A 16,813-nucleotide genomic window follows, 5' to 3' on the forward strand; every position below is an offset into this window, starting at 1 on the left:
AACACCAAGGAAAACCACAAGAGTTTACTTTCCCAGCATGCTCTGCCTTTACTTGATAGGTTTCATCACAATTTCTCAAGGTTAAGTCTATTCAAATTCAGTGCTATCAACAAGAGTCAATTCATAGTCATCTGCACTCTCTCAGAACACTGCAGGTTTTCATAGCTTACAAATTTAAATGCAGAAAACATTTTAAAACAGCCAAATAAGATTGTTGAAATACTGGAAAATACTTAAAAATCTATACCAGCTTGAAGAAGAAGAAGAAGAAGAAGAATAAGAAGAAGAAGGAGAAGAACCAGTTCCAGCAGTGTTGACCCATCCTTCTTAGAAGTAGTTCTTTAGCCCGCAGGCTTTGGAAAACAGAAATTTGTTCTTAACATGATTTTTTGTTGGGTTCCAGCATGGTCCCAATTTGGTCTGTGTGGCTGTTTTCCTCAAACTATGCCCAACTGACCTCATATGTGAAATAGGGTTGCCAAGGAATGATCAGAAGCCTTAAAGTACTGGTTGGCAGTGAAAGAAAACTAGAATTGATCAACTGTAATATCATTGGGAACTCCATAGCAAGGGTGATTCCAGTAGGCTTCTTGGGAGCCATGAGCAGCTGATTGGCACTTGCAGCAAGAACATTAAGAAAAGACTGCTGGATCAGACCAACGGCACATCTAGTCCAACATCCTGTTCTCACAATGGCCAAACAGGTGCAATCAGGACCTGAGCCAAAGAGCATTCTCTCCTCCTGTGGTTTCAAGCACTGGTATTCAGAATGATATTGCCCTGAACTGTGGAGGTAGAGTATAATCATCATGTCTAGTAGTCGCATATAGTCTTAATCTCCATGTATTTCTCTAATCCTCATTTAAAGCCATCCAAATTGGTGGGCATTATTTATTCCTATGGGATTGAGTACCATAGACCAGTGTTTCCCAACCTTTTTGGGGCAAAGGCACACTTGTTTCATGAAAAAAATCTCGAGGCACACCACCATTAGAAAATGTTTAAGAAATTAACTCTGTGCCTATATTGACTATATATAAAGTATATATAAAGTGTGTGTGTGTGTGTGTGTGTATGTATATATATATATATATATATATATATATATATATATATATATATATATATATATATAGTATATATAAAGACTATATATAAAGTATATATAAAGACTACGGATTTGTGTCACTGCCCATTTCCATGAAAGATTTATTCATGCATTTTGCACAATGCCACAATCCCACATGCAACTTTTAAAAAGGATAATAAAGGAGGCTCAACAGCCGGTCTCGCGCTGCCGCTTCCCGCGCTCTCAAGGCCCCGGGAGGAGGAAGGCGTGAAGGGAATCCCGAAGGCGCGAAAACCTCGCGCATGTGCAGGCCTTCCGCCTGTGACAGCCCAGTAGGCCGGCCGAAGCGAGCTAGCGTGCGGCAGAGCGGCGATGGGATGTGGGAGGGAGCTCGCTCGCCGCCCCGCGTGTGCCTATGTGGGGCACGTTACAGCCCCGTGACGTCAGCGCCACGCAGGCAGCCAGACGGCGAGAGCCCCGCGCTGGGCGGCCTCTCCTCGCCGCCGCCGCCCCGCCTCTCGCCGCCCGACTCGCCCGCCTCCCTCCCACGGCACACCAGGCAACATCTCGCGGCACACTAGTGTGCCACGGAACAGCGGTTGAAAAACACTGCCATAGACGGATCTGCACTTACTGGGGCTTGCTGTAAGTAAAAGTATCCTTTTGCATTGCTGACTTAAATTGCAGGTGATGATGCAAAGGCTCTTCCTCTGTAGGAGGAGCTCAAGCTCCAGCCACAAAGTAACTGTTTTCACTTTTAAGTCATCTGATGACATTGTGACTAACAGATGGGGACCTCACCCACCTGTCAAAATGGCAAAGTGTGCCTCTCTGTGTTCAGGACGGTTATGTTCCCTGCCTCTAGTCTGCATGGACTTTCAGTGCATACTCTGCCCTGGTCTTTTCCAGACCACCTTGGAGATGCCAGAGCCTGAATCTAGAACATATACTCTACCACTGAGTTATGTTCTTTTCCCCTAAAGCCTCTTTCGGTTGGAAACTGCTGTAGTTCATTACAAATGGACATTAATACCATGTATGCTCACTTAACTCTTCCACAGAATACTGGAATAAGATAATAAGCATAAAGCAGGGCTTACATGTTTTTATATACCAATAATAATTATAACCGAAGTATTTCTCATTCAAAGATCAACATATTATAAACGATTCCCTTCTGTCATACAGAAGACACAATGAGGTGGCTTCATATGCACAAAGTAGCATTCAGAACTGTCCAAAAGATCCTGCTGCCATATATATCAAACTTATTCCTGCCCCCTTCCACAGCCATGCTAGGCAGACCCCTGATCAACCCTTACATACAGGTTGCTCCCGTAGGGGGTGAAGGGCCATTTTCAATTCAGGGTAGTCACTGTCAAGGTGTACGATACAACCCTTACTTGGGTGGGAGGATCAATAATTCAACAGGATGTGTCCTAGGGGATGAGCAGAAGCAAAGTAAGTCAACTGTCACCTTCAAGGACACATCCTTACAAACTGGTGACAGGCTTCAGATACAGCTGCACACCTGCACTTCACTACCCATGCAAAGAACTGCCTCACACCCTTAGTTATGCTACTGTGCTCAGAATTTATCCGTAGCTGAATAGATTTTAGTATTCTTATTATTTTCTTTCTCTGTAGCATTGTAGCTTATCAAGAAAATAAATGATTGGTCTGATCAGTTCAGTACGTAGCTGGTTCTTGGCAGATTAATGATTTAGCCTATTGATTAACCTAAAACCTTGATTCAATTATGAGTTTCTTAGCCTTTGGCACTACCTGGCATATAAAAACAAGTTTTCCTCACAGATGTTACACTGCTTTCAGCACAGTTTCCATTAATTCAGTAAGCTAGCATTAGTACAAGCTTTAAAATGTGCACTTATAAATAGGTTTAAAACCCATGATTAACACTACACTTTTAATTTGTTCATGCTACCTGTATAATGGTTCAGGGTGTTTTCCAATAGGCCTAAGCTTTCATTAGCCATTTCCCTTCTCTATCAGACAATACACAGTGTTAACAATAGAATACTTAATTACAGAGTAAGTACAGCAACACACTCATGCAGCCAAGAGGTAGGCCCTGGAAGTAACAGATATAAAGCTTCTTCCATAGATGCAGCCAATAGAAAGTTCTGAAATTCCACACAAACTTTGATAGGGTGACACAAATCAACCTAATTTTTGGATATCTTTTATATTCAGAAAGACAAATAAGCAGTCAAGTTTGCATGTTATTATTTCTGTTTGTATTTTTAAAATATAAAGTATATAAATATATTAAATAAAAGAATGAATTAATTAATTAATTCAAGGGCATCATTCATTGGGATGAAATATCATATCCCTTCCCCACAATAGAAGATAAGGCCCCAACACTGACAGTTTTTCTCATGGTGTCAATGCAGGTACAAAAGAACTAACATTTCCATAGAACAAAACCTGTAATAGTTCTTGTCCCCAAATAATGTAGGCTCTCTTCAATTTCTGCTCATGCAAAGTCAGTCATGTTTTCAAAGCCCAAATTACTTCCTCCAAGTGTATTACATATATGAGAAAACTATGATCCACTTAATTTTCATTAAACTTGTTTCTTTTCCAAGGCAACTATAAAGTCTTATTGATGTTTTCCCATTCTACTGGGCAGCTATATAGGTTCTTCCATTCAAAAGGCAGACAGTTAATCAACCCAGCTATTAAGATCTTTGTCTCTAAAATCATCGCCCAGCTGAGATATGGGGAATTGCTGTCAAATCTGAAATAGAGGTTCTGCAAAATAACTTTAGATTTGGGGGTTTCCCTGCAGTACACCAGAAGCCCACCTCAGAGGCGAGTTGGGCCTTCCCTCGCTAGCAGCCAGAATTGATCTAGCCCATCTGATATACTGGCACAGGCTAAATGCCTTCGAGGATCATGCTCGTACTCTGTTGTAAGCTCTGTTGGTTAGAGCAACTAAGGACAGAGGGCTGGGCACAAAAGTTCCAAGATAAGATTAGGGCTTATACTCTCCAAATGGAGAACTACTTAACCCTTAGCCCACGTGACCTTAGAAATTGGATTTTTGATCAGGATGCCAACCAAGACAGAGCATCCATCATTGCTGCCCACTACTCAACTTGGTACCCCCACATTCAAGACCAATCATTCAAGGCCCTGTTACCTTGAGACTCTGATTTTCCCACAGTCACACAGAGCCTTAGTAAAACGAAAATTTCAACATATGCCCTTGGCATATTTAGAGGGGATCACAAATGTATTCATGGATGTAATCAGGCAGAGGACACCACACACCACCTGCTGACTTGCCCCTTGTATACAATGGCCATTTATATTGCCAATTCTTAATCGGCTTCCAGGTCAATCTGCAAAGGAAGTGACAGTTGAACTCCTAGCAGATAAACATCTATATATTACACACCGGATAGCCAAATTTGCAGTGGCAGTCAAGAAGCTCCGTTCCAGCTATGTGAATGCACTCCAATCTTAAGTCTTAATGTTGTATATTTCTTTTTATATTGCAAACTGCAATTATGTGTATGATTTTAGATGAAAGTTTCCTTTTATTCTCTGTCATCCATTGTAAAGGCCTTTGGCTATATACAATAAAAAATATTAATGTTTTGTGACATGGAAGATACAATTTCATCTACTGCATTCCAATTCTCCAAGAGTTGACATCACCTAAGACTTATAATCATGTTTCTAAGGTAAGGAGTTGGGCAGATGATGTTAGTTTCTTTAGTTGTCTTTTGTATTAACTATGCACACCACAGATTAGAGCAAGTACATCTTTGTTCACATAACTGAGCAGAATCTGAAACCGTCCTTTAAAGTGTTATAGCACTATGTGTGACAAGCAATTCTTGTTCTAATTAGGTTGAAAAAACAAGATGGGGAGGGCTTTGTGACAACAGCATTCCTCCTTTTTAATTCATTCAAAAATTTGCATTATTGATTAAAATCAAAGCCTATGATTCTTTGCCTAGAACTGTGCCTCTAATTCATATCCCTAAAGTATCTGCCATTTCATACATAAAACAAGGAAACCAAAAATGAGTGCCACTACTAACAACAAAGGGGTAAATGTCACTTTAGTTCATGTCAGTTAATCCTAGTAAGTATTCTGGAAATCTAAAAAGAAAAAAAAGATCTTCTGATTGTTATACATACTATATGTTTTCAAAGCACATAAATCTATTTTAAAAGTAGAACGTATAAAAGATCTTAAAAAAAAAAAATTGGAATACTAGTACATACCTTGCCTTTTTGTTGGCCTTGGGTTTTGGTGTGGTGTTTTTTGCTTTTTTCTCCTTTGGCTCTTTAGGGATCTTAGGGGTTTTGGGAGTCTTGGGTTCCTTAGGCTCCTTCTTCTCCTTAGGTTCTTTCGGATCCTTCGGCTCTTTTTTCACCTTGGGTTTTTTCTTTTTCTTTTTCTCTTCCTGGGAACAGTCTAGAGATTTCCTGGTAGGATCCTGGCTATCAAGCCCACTAGGAAAGCCATCCTTGCCAAATCCTTTGCTGGGACCTTCTGCAACAATGTGATTGTTTTTCTTTTTCTTTTTCTTCTGCTGTGGTTGCTGCTCAATTGATGGAAGGTAATCATCACTTTTCAGTAGCTGGGCATTCGGTCCACTAACCTGAGTCATGTCTGGCACTGGTTTCTCAAGGAAGGGTTCTGACGGAGAATGCTAGGAGAAACAAATGAGGCATTAAATTAATACAACTTTAAAATTCAGCCTTGGAAATCTTACTGATTAAAGAAAATGTTGCATTTTTTTTCAGGAGACCAGGCAGTCATTCGGAAAACAAAATTAATCCAACATTTAGAACAGTCATGTTAAGTTATTAATATGTAAGGTTTACACCTATAAAGAGAATTATTATATCATAATTACTTGATGATAAAAGTCACATTAGAAACGGCTTTACTTCTATTACAACAGAGAGTACAGTAGAGCACATGGGGCCACTAATACCCTGGTATGATTGGAACAAAACAGAAAGTGATCAGAGATGACAGGTGATCTGTATGGTAGCAAGAGGATACATGTACTTTTCTGCCAACACTGGTGTAAAATGACCTATTTACTGCTTTATTCATATTAAATGAATAACTGATAAGAATTGCCTTGACCCATTTGTTCCAATTATATTTAGTGACTGATGGAACAATACACAGACAAGATGCTATGAACTAAGGCATGGGCAGAAATGATTTAAAAAAATAAGCTGTGAAAAAATAAGCATTTCATCCACAAAAAAGTCCATTTATTTTTAAAATGTAAGTGATTCTGAATAAAAGAACATGTATAGCTGTATTTTCTCCAAATAAGTTCTCCAAATAAGGTGCTTCTCAAGGTGACTGCTCACAGGAGTACCAAAAGCATTCAGCAGCTTTCTGGGTCCCATCTATCCTTATAAATACAATTAATGAAGCAACCGCTATCATTTTCTGCTTCCTCTACTTGTACTAGGATTAGACAGCCATTTTCTCATTTGTTTGTTGACATGTTGCTCTTATCATACAACACTCCTCTTATTCCTAGTCACCGCTGTCTAGATTTCTAATTCCAATCTCATTTCAATTTCTTCTTCTAATTTTTTTGTCTGATTCTCATACCTAGGTTTGGTTTTTGTTAAGACTTACACCAGGGCTAATAAATCAGAAATTATGCATGAGGTATTTTCTTGTTCTTGAAAATATGTTCATCATAGAACTGTTGGTGAACTCCAACCGCCCAGTTTGGACAAATGTGTAGATCGTTTATTGATTGCACTCATGCACCAACTTTCTGCAAAGGCATTCAGGGCACCTTATAATTTAAAATAATAATAACCCCCTCCCCCCAAAAAAAGTTGCAAAAGGTAAAACAGATATATAGTTTCAGGGTGCTAAAAGTCTCCTCTGTGAGACATCTTAAAGGACTGCTTCATCCCAATTTCTCTTCCCAGATAATGGAGGGCACATACCTGTACCCAGCTCTCTCCTGCTAAAGTTAAACCATGTGCTGCTCTCCACATCTGTCATTTTTCCAGGCAGGTGGTGGTGGTTAAAGGGGAGGGACACAGATTTTTCTGCATATTATATTTCCAGTAACTTGTGAGCAACCAGTCACTTCACCTACCTTTCCTACTTATTTTTAAAAAACTCTTAAAGCCACTTTACCGTAGCGATATTCTACAAATTATCATGGTATCTTCTTATTTCAACTCACTTTGCAATTTGTACTCTAAGCAATCAGTTCAACACCTTGGCTCAAAATTTAATCTTTTACAGGCAAGAAATCAGTAAAGATTAAACACAAGTAGTCAATAATCCTGTCTGATTAGCAGTAAAAAAAAAATTTTGTACTACTTGAAATGGAAAAGGTGTTCAAAAATATTTCAGTATTTAATAGACTTCCATAACCCTAAGTCTTTTAGAGAAAAGCTGTTTTTGTAAACATTTAACAAAGAACAGATGGCCTCTTTTAATCATGTGGGAAAAACCTGGGGCTCACATTAATACTCATATAGCAGACTACTGGACTGCATCACCACCCTAACCAGCCGCATGATACCTTCCTCAGTAATGCTATTAATTTTACAGTTGTTGTTTTGTCATCCATTTCCAGGATGACACTTATTCAATACAATTAAGGGCTCTCCCAAAATCTCATTTAAAAGAAGGTGGAAATTCCCGTATCATGAAGGCCATTTTAGCACACAAATATCTACTTCCGGTATTAACTTGTAACTCCTTACAAGTTTTATTCTGTCAAATGAAGCTTATTATAAAACTTTTGTTTATTTTTATTTTATAATCATATTAATGCTGCCTCGTAATTCTCCACCCATTTGAAGTAATGTTGCAGTGCAATGCAGGTAGTGAAATACAGCGGTACCTCTAGTTACAGACTTGATCCGTTCGGGGGGGGGGGGGCTTCTGCATCCCAAAAAGTCCGTAACAAGAGCGCCGCTTCTGCACATGTGCAAAGCGTGCAGAACGCTTCTGCGCATGCACACACGGCAAAACCGGGAAGTATACAGTTAAAGTTTTGCCGTGTTCGCAAGCCAAAAAGACACAACATGAACCTAACGCAACATGAGGTATGACTGTAAAGTTACTTTTCAAATGTATAGTAATTTCCAGATTTGTTTACATAGTGTAAGAAATCCCAGAATGTAGGTTGTGAGTGTTACGTTAGAGCAACTTTCTATATTGTACAAGGCCAAACAGCCTCAGGTTTGAAATAATGTGGTACCAAAATATCTTGGCTTTTAAAGGTCAACATTGACTATTTAAATAAGGTCTAGAAACCCATAAGCAATCAATGCAAATGGCATGGTATATGTGATATATGCTCTGAACAATTGGCCCAATAAGCATCCAAGCAGCTACATTTTGTGCTAATTTAAGTTTCATAAATTACAATGCAATCTGAATGTGTAACCGAGGAAGTGTGTGATTGAGGCAAGGTCCACTTTCTCTGGAAAAAGTTTCTATCTAGTGAACCAGCCTAAGTTGGTAAAAGGCACTCCAAGCCAACAGTGCTACATAATGTATTCACAAATACAGTTGTACCTTGAGAGTCGAATGGAATCCATTCTGGAAGTCCGTTCGACTTCCAAAACGTTTGGAAACCAAAGCGCAGCTTCTGATTGGCTGCAGGAAACCTCTGCAGCCAATTGGAAGCCGTGTAACCCCCACTGGATGTTCGGGTTCCAAAGAACGTTCGCAAACTGGAACACTCACTTCCGGGTTTGCAGCATTTGGGAGCGAAAACATTCAACTTGCAAGATGTTCGGGATCCAAGGCACAACTTTACTGACAAGTCCAGAAAAACCCCCAAAGCTGCAAACTGGGTCTTTGGAGAAGTACAAACCAATATAAAACATGTCAGTAGACTTCCTGTACCTCTGTCATACCTGGATTAAGGATCATATTGTTTGCCTTTATCCACCTCAAAACAACCAAGCAATTGTTTAGCCTTTTCACAACCTCCCTGGGACTTTTAGATGCAAAAGAGGAGATAGAGTTGTGAATTATTTGCATACTGAAAAAAACATATCAGTCAAAACCTTTGGATGACTTCTCCAAGCTGTTTCATGTAGATGTTGACAGCACAGAACCCCGAGGAAACCCACCACGTGGTGGAACAGAAATTCCCCAGCACCACCTTCTAAGTCACTCCCTCCCGAATGGACAGGAACTTCTGCGAACACCATGCTTCCAAGTGCCATCCCAGCAACATGGCTCAGAAGGAAACAATGCTTAACTGATACTGAAAGGTTAAGGAAAAACTATCAGGTTTCAGCATTACTTGCAAAATTGGTAGAAAACATTAAAAATGTATACAAAATGTCTTTTCTTTGCCATCAGGTTAGAATTTTGAGCAGAACATGACTTCTTCTTGCTTAATTCTCATTTTATGATCCTCGGGTTATGATGCAAAATCTTCCATAATATTCTTCTCGCAAACATGCTTATAATTTTCCTATCTTTTGTTGCATAAGGCACTGACGTAATCTAACTGTGAAGTTACCAGAACACAAACTACTGAGGTCAGGTTATCAGATTGCAATGTCCTTTGGTCACCAGCCAAAAGTGGAAAGAAAGTAAGAAAAACCTAAGAGCCTGCTGGATCAGGCCAATAGCCCATTTAGTCCAGATGCAGGTGGGGAAGCCATAAGCAGATTTTGAGCACAAGAGTCCTCTCCCCTCTAATGGTTTTCAGAAACTGGTATTCAGAAGCACTGCTGCCTCCAACAGATCATAGCCATCACGCCTAGTAGCCATTGATAGCCCTCTCCTTCATGAATTTGAATAATCTTTTAAAGCCAACTCTTGAGCTCAGCTGGAGGAGGTGGCATTGGTCAGTAGGAAAAATAAACAGAAGAGGAAGGGAAATGCAAATTGAAACTTGGCTCCTTTTTGAGAGGATCTGTGGTATTACTGTGCCAACCTCTCCAAGGGATGCTCCAGAGCAGCCAGCCAACAGCAGCTCCTAACTCCCTCCAACCACTACCTGCTCCTTGTCTACAGCTCAAGCCCCAGCCCATTGACTCTGATTGGTCAGGGGTTGTTCCTCAGGCTTGAGGCACTTCCTCTGATGGAATTTGCATCTATTGACAAAGTGAATGAACACCTTCCCTACCTTAGGATTCCAATAGCAAAGCAGCAGAAGGAAATAAATTTAGGTAGGGAGCCCACTCTATCTCAAGACACAGTAGGGAAGGGGAGCAAAAGCAGCATTTTCTTTGTCTCTTGCAGAAGGACCACATGGTATTTCAAGCAAGGCAGACTAAGCTTCCATTCATTCAATGGTTGTTTGCTTACACCTTACTGTGGGACAATCTACAATACAGGTCCCACTGAAATCATGTTCCAAGTCAGGTTGCAAAGGTCATTTTCACATGAGTGTGCGAGTGTTCCTCCTTCTCTCCTTAGTTAATGTATTCTAAGCTACTTCTAAACAATATATCATTTGTTCTAGGTCACTGATCTTCACTAGTTAGTCGTAGCCCGATCCAAGCTGAGTTTCAGCAGGAACATTACCACCATGAAAATATATGGCAAAATATTAAGAAATGGGTCCCCAATATATGTTTGGGTTAAGAGGGGGTCTGAGTCTGGAAAGATTGAAGATACCTGCTCTAGGTGTAAGGATCCAGAGAAAATACAAGGACCTTGACCTGGCTCGGGACTAGATGGGCAGCCAGTGAAGCATCCCACATTTTCAGTCAGATGCCCCCTTCAGCATCTGGCTACTGCATTCTGTACCAGCTGGAGTTTCTCACCAGACCCAAGAGCAGTCCCACATAGAACACATCACAGTAGTCCTGTCTCAAGTGTACCAAGTACCGTGGTCAGGTTATTCCTGTCCACAAATGGCTGTTCCTGGCGAACGAGACAAAGCTGATAAAAGGCACTCCTACCCACAGAACACCCTTGGGTCTATAGTGACAAAGATGCATCCAGGAGTAGCCCCAAAGCTAGGGAGTTGTTCCTTCAGAGAGAGTACAACTCCATCCAGAATAGGTAGATTGCCAACTTCCCGAACATGGGAACCAGCCACCCAAAGAACCTCTGTCTTCCCAAGATTCAAGGTGTGATGGCCTGGGACTCGGGGTCAGACTCAGAGCCAGAGGAGTCTCAGTCTGCACCAGATCCTTTGCCTCAGGCGGCAGCTGAACCTAGTCTGGGGCCTGATTCTGGAGAGCCCCAGTCTGCACAGGTTCCCCTGCAATTAGCACCAGCTGGGCCGAGTCAGGGGCCTGAGCCTGCCCTGGCTCCAGATGTGGGGATTACCTCATTGCCTTCAGCTGTGCAATCATTTACAGCTGCTCCACTACCAGCTGGGTCAGGAGAGGATGAGGCGGCCTCTGGGTCTAGTAACCCACCGACATATCCCGAGCTGCAGAGACTGAGGACTGAGAGAAGGAGAGACCTGAGTACTTGCAGGAGCAGTGCTTGCCTTCGGGCGAGACAGGGACGTGAGTCACCGGGGGATCAGGACCAGCCGTTACCCCAACAGACATAAAAGGCTGCTGGACCCCGCCCCAGGTTGCGGGAGCAACGTTGCTGTTTGCCAGAACCTGCCTGTGATCCTGTGCCTGACCTTGCCTGGTTTCCTGCCTTGGCCCTGTTGGACTGACTCATTGTGGAACCCTGGGATTCGGGACCGGACCTGGACCGTGTTACTCAGGTTAGCACTGGGCCCAGCACACAAGCACAGTTTACTGACCCTTTTCCAGTCCATCACTGCATTCAGACACTAATCCAGAGGCTTTTATAGCCTCTCCTGTTTCAGAAGTTATTGAGAGGTGTTATTGGAAATGAAGGGCAAATGGGCCTCATCGATGTGGGAAGGTAGCCCATCTCAGAGGATGAAAACTCTGGTCTAAACCTCTGCTGCCTTGCGACTATCCTCATTCATGAGAAAGGCTTTGGGAGTAAACCCCAAGAAAAAAATCAGTACTCACTGCCTTGCGGAGAAGAAAAGGCTAAATATGGAGTAAACCCTACACAAATCCAGAGAGGAGGTCCTAAGATGGCTGAATGGCATCTTGTTTGCCTCCTTCCTGCAACCCCTGCAGTCAAGCAGGTGCCAAATGTCTTGCTCTGTTTTCCTTTGGACCACACCAGCGAGGCAGCCCAAGACACCTTCACACACACATCCTTGAGTCCCAGAGAGGCCACAAAAACAACATAGGAGGCAGCAGTTACTAGTTACCAGTCTCTGCATCCACAGCAGACACTGTGATTCTCCAGCAGTTTGCCTTCACCCCCTGAGGCACACTCTATTGTCTCTCAAGACAGACAGATGTTAACAACAAACAGCAGCAGTCTGCCTCTATGATCAGGAGTAACCAGCCATCAGACCACACAGAAAAACTACATCAGAAGGTTCCCTGTGAATGCAATGGAGGCAGTCAAATAGGACCTCTTTGCTGCCCTCACTACAAATGGCAGGCCTGATTATGAACCTGAACACATATTTGGTTGGCTTCTGAGTGGGATTTATGCCACTGATGCTCCAACCCTTCAATTCATCAACTGCAGATCCTCAGTATACCAAGGAGCAAAACAGATGCCACAGCACCAGTACATGCACCAAGGAGAGATTGCATGAGCCGTATGAGTCTCAACACTCCATAGTGAAGCCAGATCCTCAACAGGGTCACCTGCTCTATCCACTGGAAAATCCCCCAGAGTAGCCAGAAACATACAATGCCTAGTTCCCCACCACCTCAATTTAAATTTCCGTTAGTTTTATAGTCTTCATCCCAAGTGTCATGAACCAGCAGGACAACAGGGAGGAGGAAAAGGATCCTGGTGAGGATACACAGGGGCAAGCAGGGGGTGGGGAAGGAAGTAGTCACAGGAGGATGGTGAGGGGATGGGGGGTCAGTGTGCACAAACCAGAGCAGCAGGACCCATCACCAGAGCCGCCCCTGTCCCCACAAACACAGTGGGCTCTGAGGCGTAGGTGGCAGCAGGAGTGGCACTCTAGGAGGCTGAGTCAGGCAAGGGCCCACAGCCCAGCTTCCTAGCTGTCTGTCTGGGGCTTGCTAGCTCTGGGAGGTGTGTGATTCCTCAGCTTGGAACAGGTGAGGGTCACATACCTCATCAAGCCCAGGTGCTGCAATCAGTATGCAAAGGCCAAAAGGGAAGTGGAACCAAGGTGCTGCCCATGTTGATGGACCTTGGCTTGGGTGCACCTGGACCTCTATGGGGCTGTGCTTTAGGTTTGACTCTGGACTGTATCCTGACTGCTAGACTTTGGAGGTGGCTTCCCTGGATTGACTCTGGGCTGTGTCTCCTGACCTTTGGACTCTGCTTGCTTGGATTGACCCTGACTTTAAACTTTGGAGCTGACATACTGACTTGCCACCAGGTAGGCCAGGGGTTCAGGACACCAAGGGGGAGATTTGCCTCCTGCACTCCTCTCAGCTTTACCCCCTCAGTTTCCCAGTGCCTAACATACAACCCATCACCCTGAAACCATTATCTTATCCACTCATTGAGACTACAAAGCTATGCCTGTCTTCCTGGCCTGCATGGGGAAACTGCAGCACTTGTGTCGGTGCTAAGCATGCTTCCAGGGGAAGGGCATTCACAAACAAAACTGATATTTTCTTAAGTTTCATAATGAAGATACAGGCATATTGGCCAACTCATAAAAAGTGAATGGGCTAGTGGAGGAGGCTGTATGATTTTGTACCACCTCTGCACCCAACACAGAAATGCAGACTTCTTTCCAGCCAGCCCCCAATAAGCTGTTTCTTTGTGGGGGAAGGTTGGTTATTTTTGGAGCTTTATTTAGAAGTTGAGTTCCAAACATAATCAACATCTCTACTAGATAAATAGAAATGTCATCTTTAACTCAATTTAAGTACAAATCCAATCATTTTTCAAACATGGATATTTACATTCTTCTTACCAAACATAGGCATTTCATCTTCACCTGGCAAAAGTAAACTGCTCTAGTCTACTCATTAACTATCAAATCTTGCTTCAACTTATTAGTCATGGGCAGTTTGTTTTCATTTGCTACTGGTTTGAGAAGATTACACTAAGTCAAGGCAGAATGAGGCTTGAAAGGGAACAATATCAGAAAGTGGAAGAAAAGGCAAAAATAAAATAAAAAATCATTGTGTGAGTTCCTATATTCCCATAGCTCCAATCCTATACCCACCTGTCTAGGAATAAGACCCAATGAGCTCAACTGACTTTCTTCTAAGATGCCATGTAAGATTGTACTGCTAACCTCAGAAATTTTTATGGAAGCCTCAATATTGCAATATTTTAAAGATATCCCAGGAGCTGCTCCACAGCAGTTTTGCAAACAGCCCATGCTACTCTTGAAACCTTCAACAGTGATTTTAATGGAAATCGCTTTGTGAACCCAGATGCACCCTCACAGACCATCAAGTTGATGGACACTGGCAGTTCACCTTGCTCCAGCAGCAAAGGAACAATCAAGAGCTCATTTTTCACTTCCGATTGTTCCTCTGAAGTCCTCTCAATACCTATCCTGTATAGACATTACATATGTTGTCAGGTTTGGAGTGGTTGGTCAAAGTTTGGGCAAAGCAGCCTCAGAGACCAAACTAAGACCCTCATTTGGCCCATAGGCTGGAGGTTCCCAACCCTTGCTCTATAGGCGGAAATGATTCAAAATGTATACAGGATTCAAATGCAACAAAGAAACACAAGCTTTAACTGCAAGAATGAAACAACAGTGAAAATAATACTGTATTTAGTTGTTAACACTGTTTAGTAGTCTGGTTTGCACCATTAGTTAGGAAACATATTAAGTAGTGTTAATGGGAAACTTGATTTAAAACTACCATGTAAATCACCCCTTTTCTTGCTTTTTAAATCATGAGGTATAGGCTGCAAAAAGAACAAGAAAAAGTGGAGACAGAGATGGTGTTGTAGAAATGTTTGGGACAGGGAAACAAAAAATTCAGGCAACAAAATGATCAGAAAGGAGACCCATTATGGTACAAGGAAAAGGAGGTTCACGTCCTATGGAGTTCAGAACGGAAAAAGGGGGTTAAGAAATTGGGATAAAAACCAATTAAATAGCAACAAAAATGCTTTTTCGCCATAAAAACTGTAATATGACCCTAGTGATTTGAGTTGTGGAGTCCTGGTTTTAAAAGATAAGCATCAAGAAAAAAATAATCTATTCTTTCTTTGACATAGGATTATGATTGGCCTATAAAACTGAAGCTTAGGATAAAGGGGTTGAGAAACTTTGGGAAAACAGTATCATTCACTAAAAACATTCAGGAAAGAAGCTTGTGGAAGGGAAATTGATGTGGAATTGCAGAAATAAGGAAGTAATAAGTAATATATGGACAGAGCTCCACTAATAAAAGTATGAGGAACTTCAGTTGAAGTTGTAATCCTGCATACTCAAACAGAGTGGGCGAGGAGGAAGAGAGGCTGCCTCTAGGGGCAGGTACAGGATCGCCCTGTGTGGGAAGAAAGGGGGAGTAGTGCGGTGCACAGTAAAAATGGGGGGTTGAGGAGGATCAGGGGTTTTTTTTTGGGGGGGTGATGAATGTCCATATTTTCACCTGCAGAAAGTTGGATGATATGAAATCCATGCTACTCATATGGATAAATTTACAACTTACAACATTCCTAAGGGTCACATTTACTACCAAAAGCTTACTCTACAGTCAGTGGGAAATAGTAGGCTGGTATCTCGCCACATTTATGCTGTACACTGTTGGGCTAGCAATAATGTCCTTGCTAAATATAAGTCAATGGAGGGAAGACTGAAGCTACTGGCTATGTGTATCATTAAGTAGGAGGGAGGAAGAGGAGGGAGAAATAGTTAAATAACTGAAAGCATGTAACAAACAGCTGTTTTATCTATTAAGAAAATGATATAAGTTGCAACAGAATTCTAAAATTGTAAATCCTCAATTTTGAAAGGTGAGGTCTTTGCATATTTACTTAGAAGTCTTGCTGTGTTTAGACATTGGAGTAAGAAGTATTAATTTGTCTTACTCCCAGGTAAGTGCAAATAGGATTATAGTTCTATTCTTTAGAAATGAAATCACAGCATATGTGAAGGGCAGCTAGGAGTTCTTTAGATGTTCTCAATTCCACGACTATTCTGCAGACACTATACCTTGTTTATTCACTGCAACATGATTAATTAATGTGAAGCTGTAGTCTACTGGAAAGAGGCAGAAGAACAAAGCAGATTTCAACATTTGAAATTTAACCTTCACTTTGAATTTCCTCACTTCCATTTTTTCCGCTTCAAGCTATGCTTGCAATGTCCATTTCTGGTTTCTCAACAATAAATACAGAATAAGATTAGTGGGGGTTTTTAAAAGGTAAGTATTACAATAGGAGAAAAAGCTGAGGTTCCTAGCACTTCAATAACATTGATAGTTATATATTGAGATGGTCAGACTCTGAAATCCAAGTAAGTTCTCTTAAGAGTGTGGACAAATACTATTACAGATAGGTAGCCGTGTTGGTCTGCCAGTCAAAATAAAAAAATTCCTTCCAGTATTTGACAAATACTATGTTCAATATAATTCTTCCACCAGGTTAAGAATGAAAATCTAATTCAGGAAGCGGTTTCAGTGTTAAGATTTTGTTGCATATAAGTAGATTTGATATTAAATCAAGGATACCAATTTCCAGAAGAAAAACACAGAAATTGAACGGGTGATAGCAAAGGTAATACAGTATGTTAACATGAATGAATTTAACAT

The 16,813-nt window shown here is 41.6% G+C and overlaps 1 protein-coding gene across 8 annotated transcripts in view; it reads right to left on the reverse strand.

Annotated features, from left to right (window-relative positions):
* The window catches only part of CHD7 (chromodomain helicase DNA binding protein 7), a 140,254-nt gene that overhangs the window by 68,323 nt on the left and 55,118 nt on the right, over positions 1-16,813 (reverse strand). For all 8 annotated transcript variants that reach the window (XM_083517864.1, XM_083517857.1, XM_083517863.1 and 5 more), the window contains one exon: positions 5,336-5,766. In XM_083517864.1, the coding sequence (XP_083373990.1) occupies positions 5,336-5,766 (431 nt within the window). The remainder of the gene's footprint in view (positions 1-5,335; positions 5,767-16,813) is intronic.

Source organism: Podarcis liolepis, assembly GCF_965112155.1.
Source record: "Podarcis liolepis genome assembly, chromosome: 8".
NCBI classification, from domain to species: Eukaryota; Metazoa; Chordata; class Lepidosauria; order Squamata; family Lacertidae; genus Podarcis; species Podarcis liolepis.